We start from the raw sequence: 13161 nt of genomic DNA on the forward strand, positions 1-13161 counted from the left end.
TCACGTTACTATTATTCACTGTTATGGGACAGCAGCACTGAAGAGCAGCAGCACAGTGGTGCTGAAGTGGCAAACAATTTTCCCAATTTCATTTCTTTTTGAGTAACAGGCCCCAGCATTCTGTAAGTTAGCCCATTTGAGGTAGATCTGTTCATAGAGTTTTGCAGCATTTTGCCCAATTGAAGTTTTGGACACCAGAGTTTTAGTAGTTTATACAAAGAAGATGGTCCTTTTTGTTGCAGGAACCAAAGAGAAAAGTGAGAGTTTTGAAAAGCAAATACTGAATATACTTTCTACTTTGTTCTTAGGAATTATTGATCGGTTCTCTGACTCTTGCCATTCTTCCTCATGCAGAAAACCTTCCTACTGGTTTCTATTGCTCCTTTGAAGATGGAGAGTGTGGCTGGGCTCAAAGCTCATCAACTTCACCAAAGACCCAACTGTGGCATATTGGGAATCCAGAATATCACCACTTTTGTTCACTGAAAGGTAGATTACAGTAATGTTATATAGCTGAGTAAACTGTTATGTCAAAGGAATTAGAATGTGATGGGAATTCTTCATTTTTTCAGCCATTATCATTTACTTTCATAGTTTGGGGGGGGGGGGTGTTGTTGTTGTTGCAACAAGAAGAATATTTTGTGAGAAATCAGAAAATACTTTTCTCATACAGCATTAGTAAATAGAGTCTATATGCAACAGAAATGTATGATTTTTTTTTAGAAAAACCAAATAGGACTCATAGAAAATGCTCTTGTTTGAGATTAATAGCTTTAGTAAATTGGCAACTTTTAATTTGGTTATCAATGATGTAAATCAACAGAAGTGATGCCTTATCAACTTGATTGCTAAACCTAAGCAGGCCTGTCCCTGGTCAGTACTTGGAGAAGGCATTAGTTGAGAATTCCAAGACCATTCCAGATTGGGAACTCTAAATAAATAAAGAACTAAGATGAAAGTGAACAATTTCTGTAACCTGCAAGGAAAACTGAATACAGTAGATGCAGTCTTCAAAAAGTGAGATCAAAAGTAGTCCTCAACTTATGATGGGTCATATAGTGCCTGTTCAAAGTTATAACAGACATCCCCAAAAGTTACTTATGACTCAGTTTCAATGTTATGGCTGCTGCAACACCCCTATAGTCATTCACCCTTATGATCTAGCTCTCCCAGCCAACCCAGTCACTTGATTACCCAAGGGAATCTCAAACCAACTCTATTGCAATTTTAACTCAAGGTCTACGTGTAGTATTTTTAAGCTTGCCAGTGATATTAGGAAGAAAAGATTGTTTATTTACAACATTCAGTAACTGAGAGCATTGAATTACCATTCTTTTAGTGCTTTCTCCCAACCATGTACCCTCCAGATATGCTAGACTACTATCCTTATCATAATCCACCCGCCAATTAACTGAAGTTTAACAGATCTTGAATCTGTCCTGTTGAGAATGAATGCTTTATAAACATATAAATGACCCTCATCTAGCTTTGGTGAGATAGTATTTCTTCCTCTTTTATAGCAAAAATAGTTCATTTTATGATTCATACAGAATCATAAAAATAGATGCCTTTTTGATACAAATCACAATACTATACATTGTATGTGATTGAAAGAGATATCTTGGGTAATAAATGAAATTGCATTATTATATCTAAAGAATGTTGACAATGTCTAGCATAATATATAAGCCCACCCACGATTTGCATGTGCAGTTTCACATGAAGGGTCATTCCACAACTCTTGCAACACAGACACCCTGGCAGATTATGTTGCTATACAAATCTTCCATGACAACATTAACTAATTTCCCTCTAATCATGTATGTATCTTTTATCCTGTTTTTCTCTGCAGAATGTGCCCTTTTGCTTAACACCAGTGAGAGTCCCTTTGCAGAGACAGTTATGGTGACTAGTGCTGTATTTCCAGCTCCAATGAAGAATTCTCCCTGTGAGGCAAGTATGTTTAGATGAGTTTTTTTTAAAAAGGGTTCCAAAAGTGTCCCTTGCAATTTTATGAATATCTATGTCATCCTTTATTTTGAAAAACCTTGAATATAATTGGGAAAAAAACCGCATTCACCAGAATCACAAGGCAGCCAAGACCTTTGTCTATCTGCATGCCAGCTTTTGCCCATGCTGTGATTTACAAATGTATGTAAACATACATAATGGAATCTTGGATCAATCATAGTGCTCAGATATACTCATAAAGTTATTAATATATGTGCATAGATAAATGCCATTGCTGTATGAGTTAGTACTATTTTTTAAAAAAAGAATATAATTTTAGTATTTATTGCTCTCATTCAGTGTAATGATAGCTACCAGTTTAGATGATCACTTTAAACATGGACTAGATAAATTGACAGAGGATGGGTCTATCACTAATAGCTGAACTTGATTGTGAAGTGGTTCCTAATCACAACATCCATTCCTTAACAGGGGTGGTATTCACTTACCTTCCCTACCGGTCCGCAAATGTGAGCATGCATGCGTGTGTGCTCTCTTTGCGCACACAGGCCACCTCCCAGCCTTCCATGCATGTGCTTTTGGTGAAAAAATTGCCTAAACGGGATGCCATAGAGCCAGGGCAGATGGGTGGGGCCACCCACAATTTCTGCTATTGGTTTGGACAAACTGGTCCAAACTGGTAGAATACCATCTCTGTTCCTTATGTATAAGATGCTAGGGATCAAGCGCAAAAGACTGTCCTCCAGTCCATGGCTTGAGTTTCCTCAATGCCTCTGTTGACTATGGTATGGCACATAATTCTAGACTGGAGCAGTGTATATCAAGCTGTGTGTAGATTTCAGTTCCAGAATTTCCCAGCCAGCAAGCTGGTGAGCAAGATTGAGACACACTGAACTAGAGGGTGAACACTGATAAATCCCTGATAAAACCCACCATTTTCACTATCATCTTAGTATCAGAAATCAATCACTAATTGGAAAAGGTACCCGTCACAGTGGTAGGAATGTTGCTGGTCATAAAACAACTTGTTTTGAAATGGAAAATTAATTGTCTGCCTGTCTGTCATATTTGTATAACTATGTGAAACTGAGTTTAAATGAGACAGATTTGTAAACTAACACGATTTTATGGTCAACCCAGCAATATTGAGTTAAATCTTTAGTTTCCCCTTTCATCCTCAGCTGTGGTGATTTTCTAAGATTACAAAACTTTTGCTTTGTTGTCTGACTGCATTTGTGCCCAGCTTCTTTCATCTAATGAGATACTTACTACCTCCATCCAATTGACATGTAGACACAGATACTTTCGTTTGTTCCCCTGTTGTGTCTTGCCTTTATCCTTTTTCTTTTTAAGAGTCTCTCTTTTTCTTTCCCCCAGCTGAGATTCTAAATATTTAAAAACTTCATTTTGTCACAGCCCAGCAAGTGTGACTGTTTCTCATAATTTGCCTGCTGTCAATAGCTGGATGAATAATTTCCCAAGATGTGTTTTAATATGTCCATAAACAAGGTGAATAATAAAATTCTCATTTAAAAGGAGGTCAAGGAAAAAAGGAGATCTACTATTGTTTTACCTCTAACTTTTCCATGATGCTATTGAAAATGTGCTCATACAGAGCTAGCATTTTAGCTGTATAAAGATTCCACAGGCGACAAGGGGGAGGGAGAGGGAGAGAGTCTGTTGAATGAGAGTCTATATCGAGAGAGAGAGAGAGAGAGAGAGAGAGAGAGAGAGAGAGAGAGAGAGAGAGAGAGAGAGAGATTGTGTAAAATTCTTCATTCCAAACAGGTTCTTGCTTGCAGCTTCATATACCTTTTTATTTGAGTAGCCAATGTGACTGGAATAATTCAGTAGCATTATTGAGCCTATTGCAAGGAAAGAATCAAGTCTTTGACCCTTAATCATTCCTGAGGAGGGATACAAGTGATCAGGTTTATTACAGAATAATAGTTGTGATAGTGAAATTATAATTTTGTTTCTCCAGATACCCGTTTTTTTTTTTTTTTTTGTTTTTTTTTGCTATCAGTCCTTTTTCCCAGTCAGTCAGGCTCAAATTTCTATTTGTCTGCATACAAGTTTGTTTGTTTTTTAGCACTGACTGTTTAAATGAGCTTTTCAAAATCAGAGCATATTTTTGAGCAACTGGAATTTTCCTGAACCAGGTATCTCATTAAGAAAAATACATCTTACTGTTCAATCTATTTACCTTTCTCTTTTGGAACAAAAATCTGAAGGGGAACAACTTAGATCCTTACTCTGTATCTGGAAAAATATCTAAGGCGCTTTTTGAGCTCTCAGAAAATCTGTTTCTGTACATTTCCAGGAATATATGCTGAGTCCATAACAGGATAGCACCATGAGATCAGTTAACAGGTTAATCAGAAGTCTCTGCAGATTGCATTTGCTTCGTATTTGGATCCTATCAAATCAACACATTTTGGATGGGAGGAGAAACATTGTCCTAAATCCTAGTATTGGATAATAAATGTAAAATGAGATTTGATACTTCTATCCATAGAATAGAACACACAGGAGGTCACATTATGCTAGGGAAAACTGTTTAGCTCATGATGGTCTACTTTGATTGGCAGTATCTGTCTAGAATCTCAGGTGGGAGCTTATTTTGAATTCTAAACAGCTCTCCCAATCTTGCCAGGAGAGTCCCAATACCACTCTCATTATACAAGTGTTTTGAGTTTCAAATGACTTCATTTTGAGTCAAAACACTTAAGGGATGGTCAGAACAATCTTGTAAAATTGGAACAACCTATTTTAAACTAGATTTTTTTTCTAACCTTGAAATATTTAGCATACTTTTATATAAAAAGAGACTGGAAATCTTAAACCTTTAAAACCAACCTAAAAGGTGTCAGTCAGGAAGATGTCTGTGTGTATAAAACTATGGTAGGATCTGTAAATATGGAGCTACCATTTGAAAATAAACTTTCTTTTCGTCCATTACTAAGAAATCTTACTCTGAAGCTGACAACTGTTCTAATGCATAAAAGGTTCATACCTAGCTGGATTAGTTTATTCTAAGCCATTTTGGACATTAGAGATTAATGCCTACACTCAGCTTCATGCTTTGTTTATCTAGTTCTTGCAAACATCTAGGAACCAAATCCTGAATGAGTTAGGCAACTCCATGGAAGGATCAGAAAATGGTCTAAATCTCCGCTTTCTGGATATGAGCATTGCTAATAAAAGCACCTTTAACAACTGATATTTGTCATAGTGCCGTCTATGATCACTTGATACATTGTAGCACCAAGCCGCACATTCTGTCTTCCTGGATGAAAAAGTCAGCAAGCATAGAATAAATCAGCAGTTCTTGGTATCAGCAAGGTGCTACTCTGTGGCACAAATGTCACAGGATATAATAGATCCTTGCAGTTCTAGGCAAAAACGTTTAGAACTGAACCCTGAACCAGTTAAAACTTCAAAGAGATTTTTAACAGGCAGTTCCAAGAAAGGATTATAATCCCAAAATGGTTTAAGACTCCTCTAACTTTGTCCACAATGAATAGACATTTATCCAGAATGGTACAGTCTCCTGCTTTAGGAGATTGGACTAGGTTTCCTCCAGCCCCTTTTATCCTCTTCTATTGCTGAAGCTACAATAAGTGACAGAAACTACGTATTTGTTGCAGGCATTGGAAACAATATTTTTACTCTGAACATGTACAGTATTTATATTCCATTTTAGACAGAATCATATTATTTCACTGAAATTCAATCTGCTTACAATTTTGTGATTAATTTGCCTTAATATACAAGGCTTGGCCAAAACCAAAACCTTAAAATGCTGTTCTTATGACATTGCCATCCCTTTCCAGAAACACAATGCTGAAAGGAGTTTCATTTCAATATGAACAAAAATGTGAATAGATCAGAGAAGGAGTTTCCTGCATGTTGAATCGTCATATATCTCATTTTGAGAGATTCCATCAGGCAAAAATTGTTTCCATTGGAAAGTGACAGCAAAATATGTGATCCTAATGATGTGTTCATCCTTCTTCCCATAAAACATGTTCTGACCTTGCTGTCCCAGGGGAAATTGAATGATCTAAATTTATGTTAGCTCAGTGTCAAATATATTCCATTGCAGGTGCTATTTCACCTTCCATATATCTATCATATGATTAAAGTTCCCCAAAAGTTTTATGAACACGGAACTGTCATCACTGAATCAGGATATTATTGTTAGAAGGCAAACTTCATAGTTCTTTGGTCACTAATCTCTTGTCCAACAGATAATCGAGGTGGCTTCAGCCTCTAGCTGGATAGAGTAGAATTATAGAGTAGAATTATGAATCAACAATCATAGTCTTCCTTTCTATGTATGGTTTTACCTCTGCTAGAGGAGAGAAGGAAAAACCATTGCTCTTTTGCATATATGAATCATATAGAGTGCTGTTTTTAAATCAAGTATGGCTTAAGTAGTGCAGAGATATGAACTCTCTGAACAGAGAATCTGAATCCCATTCAGGTGGAAACTGTAATCTTATAAACTGTATGAAGTATTATTGTTGATGCTGCATATTTTCTTCCTCTAGCATTACTTCTACCAATAGTGCATCCATCCAAGATAATTCTTAATTTCCTATCTTCTAAGGAAAGAAAATAGGAAAATTTATTTGTTTGTTTATTTATTTCCTGCTTAGTAAAGCACTGCCCTCTTTCAGAAACATTGTCATGAAAGCAGTCTCTTTAGGGGCAGGGTAGTAAGTGCACAAATTTAGTAGATACTATATTTGCGTAACTACCCTGCCCCTTATCTACTAAATAGATTATACCTACTATCATAGATAGTATAGATAGTAACTATCTGCAATAGAAGATATCACAGAGGTATAAAATGTCCTAAAGAAGCTAAAAGTTTGTATGCATTTACTGTGTAATAATTTCTATATTATGTAGAAATTAACTTTCTGGCTATACTGTACATTTTTCTAAGAATGTCGTACAGTCAAGAATCTATCTGATTTTGTAGCTTATAGCTGTTATGTTAAGGAACATCTTGTGTCTGGTTAAATGCCAAGGGTTTCAGTGTAAATATTGGTGCTATAGTAGTTATCCTTTAGTGTGATTTATTTTAACTCCAGACTGAAACAATGGATTCATCTCCTAATTCATTATGCAGCTTCCTATTTAGTGAATCAGTTAAGCTGTCAAAGCATTGATGAGTCACTGTCCACTCAGGATGGGTAATTACATTCCTAATAGAATTTCTGGCTTTCGTTTCATGAAAATTCCTGGCAAGGGAGCCATTTTGTAGTAAAGGGAAAAGCCAGAAATAATGGCCTTATTTTATCAGTTATTTTAAAACGTAGTAGAAGTTGCTTTCCGGCTTCATCACACAGAGCGTGCCATCTACCATCGCTGAAGATTTCATACATGAAAGGAATGCCAGTCCTATTGGACATCAGAATTCGAGGCAGGCAGATGACTGCCTGCTCTTGTTCGGTTCAGCTGGACTCAGCATGTCTGCCTGCCTCACAATGTTCTACTGCAGAGCTCAGGAGCTGAGAAATAAAAGTGAAAGGCATTCATTCAGGAAGCATACCAGCTAATTTAATCGGAGCCAGTTCATTACAGTCTCATATATTGCTTTTTGCAAATATGTTGAGCTCCCATATAGGATGCCAATAATTTCTTTCATCCAAGCAGCTGATGTGAGCAAACTAAAACATCCTTTCCAATTTACCAAAGGCTTTAGGTCTCTATCTAGCCTTTTGGATAATAAGGTGAGGAAAGAATGCGGCCTCGGGGTTTTCAGATAGGCCAGAACTTTCTGCCACTCTCTTGATTCAGTTGTGATTCCTACATACCTGAGTACATAGTTGTCTGGATTGTCACTCTGAGCAGCACCCTCAGACCTGTCTCCAACTCAAATTAGGGATTGCCTGGAAGACTTGGGTGCCCAGCAACCATAAAGTCAGTGGTGCTGGAAACTTGCATATTCTTCAATATTGTGTTTGGGTTACAACTAGAACATACTGGATCAGAGGCTTCTAAGTAAGAAGCCTAAAAAGTGAGATCAAAAAATTAATATTTTTTGAGCTTTCAACTGTTTCTCTTCTCTTCTAAGGAACTCACATGTTCCATGCTGGAACTCAAGGATCCACATTTTTGTCTCAGGCCATAAGGAAAGAACTGGCCAAGAAGGGAAAAAGTACTAGATCGGGGATAGTGAACCTTTTTGGCACCAAGTGCCCAATCCAGAATGTGTGTGCATGTGTGCTTTTTGGCCATTTTGGGCCATTTTTGAGGCTGTACTTTGAGCCATTTTCCAGACCATTTTTGGGGCCAAAAACAGGCCCAAAAGGCCCAAAAACCAGGCTGTTTTTAGGCTGTTTTTCAGGCCATTTTCTGGTGCTCCAGCACCCATGAAGACCAGCTGGAAACCAGAAAAGCAGCTGGTGATGGTGCATGTGCCCTCAGAGGGGGCTCTGCATGCCACCAGAGATTTTGCATAGCTTAAGGAAGGAAAACACTCAATAAATGTCTTAAGACATTAACATATTTGTTGAATCAAGAAGTTTGTGGTCCTTTCTTGCTCAAGCATATTGTGCAGTGTGCTTCAGTAGGCAAGAAGCAGACCAACATAGCTACAACAGCATTTATTGACTTAAACTAAAACTGAGGAACAGCAGACAATGTCTGTAATTTATACCCTGGGCCCACAGGGCATTAATCAATCATAATCTTTGAAGAAGCCCACCCAAATATGAATGTTCTACGTGTCCCTCCAAAACAGTTGAAGTTAACAGTTAGGGTCATCTAAAGGTTAGTTTTATTTTAGTAGGACTTAACACAACTATATACTGTATATTCAATACATAACATGTACTTCTTCTCAAGGTCAGAGGAGGGAATATCATGGGCAACGAAGGTCTGTAATATAGAGTAGCAAAATTGTCAGTCTCTGAAAAAGTCTGCTATACTAGCTTGCAGTTCTTCCTGTTGGGCAGAGTTGGGTGCTAGCCAGAAGCTGCCTTGAATCCCTGCCAAAATTCTCTCAGGTTGTCAGTTCAAACACTGGAAATTTTGCAACAGCAGAAAAATCCACCCCAATTGGCTCTGTGGATTTAACCTAGCGGTCCTTCCTTCTTTGAATTGCCACAAAAAGGGGAGGGGGAAAAAGCCCTTAAAATGCTCATTTGGTAGTCAGTGGGTAATGATAATCCAGAAAAACAAAAAGGCAATGAACAATAGGAAGTTGGCATGATTTGCTTTTAATATTGTCAGCCAACATAATTTGAGAGACATACAGCACCAACATTGCTCTGAATTGGCAGGAGAATATCAGCTCTCTGCTTTCTGGCACACTGAAAGGAAAAAAAAAATACACAGTTTAGCCTCCCTTCATAAATGCCTGTGTCTACTTAGCCAAGCTCACTTTTTTAGTATCCATTGAATGAATGAAATATACTGTATGTTTTATATATATTGAATCTGTGTGTGTATTTCATGATTAATTTAAATAATATTGAAATGTAAGTTTCAGTCACGTAAAACTACCTGATGTTGAATGTTAAATAGGGTTGGACTTGGTTGAAATTTGGATGTATTGCCACCAGGAAATACTATAGGCAGGGAAAAAACTAGGGGTTTTTTTTTTTCAGAAAAGTATTCTTTAAAAAGGTAATGACAAACCATTGCTGAATAAACTAGATGGTCTACTGAACTGAAGTCAACTTGAGGGAGAAATGCACATTGCATATTTTGTATATCAGGTGAGTTGTGAATGCCTGTGCTTCAAATTGATCTATAGAAGGATCCTGTTTCTATTCATCTATCTTCCTCCGGGGCTGGATCCCTTTATGAGCTTTTGATCATTGCTGAACTGGTGTTCAAACCATTCCAGTTATTGATGATTCAATTCTTCAATCTCCATGGACAGGAAAAGTGTTTGCAGAAAGAGTCAGGAATTTATAGCTTCCTTGCCAACCATGGGGTTTCCCATCTCAAGCACAATTCAATCATACATTCAATTTAATTGTCACCTCAGAGAAGTTGATCTGTGATTGGAAATGAAAGATGTAATTCCTTCTTCACCATAATGGCTTCCTAAACTGAATAAAGTTTGTTGCCACCTCACAATATTTATTTATAAAACTCCATGGGCCACTCATCTTAAATATATAACAATGCATGGCAAATTATCAAGTTACAAAAAATATATTAAAAACATTTCCCAGACCAAAATTAAAAATTATCCATTACAAAAAAAAAGGCACTATATAATTATGTTACAAAACCAACATGCATTCATTGGTCTTCCTTGACATCCTGGCCCTAACACTTGGGGAATCAGAAGGTATTAACAACCTTCCAGAAGACAAAAAGGGTCAGGGCTTTAGCTTACAAAGATTTGATTCACAAATATCTTCTGAACTATTTCCTTCTAGTAGAACCAACAGTACTGACCTAAATGGAGATAGGTTAGGTTCCCAACACACATAAAGTTACTGGTCATGAGGCAGGGTTATTTTTACTGTTGTCCCACTTTTTATAAAACCCTAGTAAGACCACACCTGGAATACTGCAACTAATTTCGGTCACCACAGTACAAAAAAAATGTTGAGACTTTGGAAAAAGTTCAGAGAAGAGCAACCAAGGAGCCGAGGTGGCGCAGTGGTTAGGATGCAGTACTGCAGGCCACTTTAGCTGACTGTGATCTGCAGTTCAGCGGTTCAAATCTCACCGGCTCAAGGTCGACTCAGCCTTTCATCCCTCCGAGGTGGGTGAAATGAGGACCCAGACTGTGGGGGCAAGTTGCTGACTCAATTTGCTAAAAAAATTGTAAACCGCTTAGAGAGGGCTGAAAGCCCTATGAAGCGGTATATAAGTCTAATAAATAAATAAATAAATAAATAAATAAATAAATAAATAAATAAACTAAGATGTTCAAAGGCCTGGAAACTAAAACATATGAGGAATGGTTTCAGGATTTGGGTTTGGCTACTCTAGAGAAAAGAAGAACTAGGGGTGACATTAGAGAAAAGAAGAACTAGGGATGACATGATAGCAGTATTCCAATATTTGCAGGGCTGCCACAAAGAAGAAGGGGATGTCAAATTATTCTCCAAAGCACCAGAAGGCAATGATTGGAAACTAACCAAAGAGAGAAGCAACCTGGAATTAAAGAGAAACTTCCCAATGGTGAGAGCAATTAACCAGTGGAACAGTTTGCCGTCAGAAATCATGGGCGCTTCATCACTGGAATAGCAGTAGACTTATATACCGCTTCATAGAGCTTTCAGCCCTCTCTAAGCGGTTTACAGAGAGTCAGCATATTGCCCCCAACAATCTGGGTCCTCATTTTACCCACCTCGGAAGGATGGAAGGCTGAGTCAACCCTGAGCCGGTGGGATTTGAACCGCTGAACTGCTGATCTAGCAGTAGCTTGCAGTGCTGCATTTAACCACTGCGCCACCTTGGCTCTTTGGAACTTGTTAAGGAGAGACTGAACAGCCACTTGTCTGAAATGGTATAGGGTCTCCTGTTTGAGCATGACTAGAAGACCTCCGAGGTTCCTTCCAACTCTATTCTATTCTACATTCTTATATGTAGAAGACTATGCCTGGACACCTTTACACAACCCCCTACTTGCATCAGTTTTAACCTTCATCCTGCCACTGCGACCTCCAGTCCTTCTGACGTGCCCTAAAAAGTTGGATTTTCCAGCAAGCCGGCCTGGCCTGAACAAAACAAAATAAATTATTGATTATTGTTAATTTTAATCGAATTTTTTAAAAAAATGTTATTGTTAATCTTAATTGGGTTTGTTTTTGGGATATTCTATCTAATTTTTTTTTTGAACTTTTGTAATATGTGGGTTTTTTTAATGTTGTACCCTGCCCTGAGTCCTTGGGAGAAGGGCGGCATATAAATCCAATAAACCAAACCAAATCAAAACCACTTTTGCCAGAAGGAAAACTTTCCCTTTCACCTGGAGAAGGAAAATTGTCATGTTTCATTGGCCTAGTGGGGAATCTCTTAAAAGAAAAAATATAGTATTGTAAGTGCACTATTGTTCATTTCTGACCAGTTTCTATTCTTTCAGTGGTTGCACGTAGGATAGAGTCAGTGAACTTGTTTTTCAGAGCACAACTTGTCAAACATAGTCCCACAAAATGCCTCAAACCTGCCTTGCCTGATACAGCAAGAGCTGTGGATTTAAGGACATGTCCCTTTTCTTACATGTAAATATTTGGGAAGTAAATGTAAAGGACAGAAACCCATAATCATAAGGGAGGGAATATTTTGGCAGCTCTGTATATTAGCAAATAAAAGTTCAGACATTGCCTAGATCAAATTAAAGAACAGCAGAGAAAAAACATACCTGCACTCATGCTGGTGCAAGGTCAAAAAATACCATTTTAAAAGCAAAGCCCAAGGGCATCATTGCAGGCTGCCTCTTCAACAGGATAGAGGAGAGCTGAAGATGGCATCATAAATGACCACTGAAGTGTTGCTTGCCTGCAATTAGCAGGTCACGCAGAAGAGCCCTAAGACTGGCTAAATGAATTTATGGAGATGTGGGTTAGTCATTTTATCAGCAGGCTCCTTGTTCAAGCTGTGCATGTTAATGTGACTTGCCATGTTTCGTTTCTAATGTTTAATGTTTTAATGAGCATACTTAGCTGGGGAAGTAATCCATTTCTACAGTTGAACTCTATGCTCTGCTTAGTAATTCAGCTACTGTATAATGCCAGAAAAAGTGAAAAGCACATCATGGAATGCTTCTGTGGAAATAGGCAAAAACAGCTTATCTTTTAATGCAGAGGTGGGACATGTGTGGCCTTCTAGATAATGCTGTATTACAACTCTTAGCAAGTCCAGCCAATACATATCAAGGATTTTCAAATTTTATTTTATCCATACTAGGAGAATTAAATATCCCATATCCCTGTTCTAATTAATCGGTTGCTTGTGAATCCATAAAAAATAAAAAAGGAACTAAAAGCAAACTTTATACGGGAGAAATGTCTTCCAGGCCAGGCAAAGCTGTAGATGGGTTTAGGGTAACTATTAGGATAATAAAGGATTAGATAATTTTAAAGATCCAACTGTTACTATTATTAAACATAATTTCAATACTGATAATAATAAACCTCTATATATTCTAATATTGTTCAGGGTTGTTGTTTTTGTTTTGTTTCTTTGAATGTTTGTACTTTC

General features: G+C 37.6%; 1 protein-coding gene across 1 annotated transcript in view; it reads left to right on the forward strand.

Moving 5' to 3' along the window:
- ALK (ALK receptor tyrosine kinase) overlaps positions 1-13161 on the forward strand; it is a 659766-nt gene that overhangs the window by 518249 nt on the left and 128356 nt on the right. The window contains exons 7-8 of the mRNA XM_087718714.1: positions 355-489; positions 1853-1953. Of these exons, the coding sequence (XP_087574840.1) occupies positions 355-489; positions 1853-1953 (236 nt within the window). The remainder of the gene's footprint in view (positions 1-354; positions 490-1852; positions 1954-13161) is intronic.

The sequence above is a fragment of the Thamnophis sirtalis genome, unplaced genomic scaffold (genome assembly GCF_051295495.1).
Source record: "Thamnophis sirtalis isolate CommonGarterSnake01/CBP01778 unplaced genomic scaffold, rThaSir2_p1.2 scaffold_6, whole genome shotgun sequence".
In the NCBI taxonomy this organism is placed as follows: Eukaryota; Metazoa; Chordata; class Lepidosauria; order Squamata; family Natricidae; genus Thamnophis; species Thamnophis sirtalis.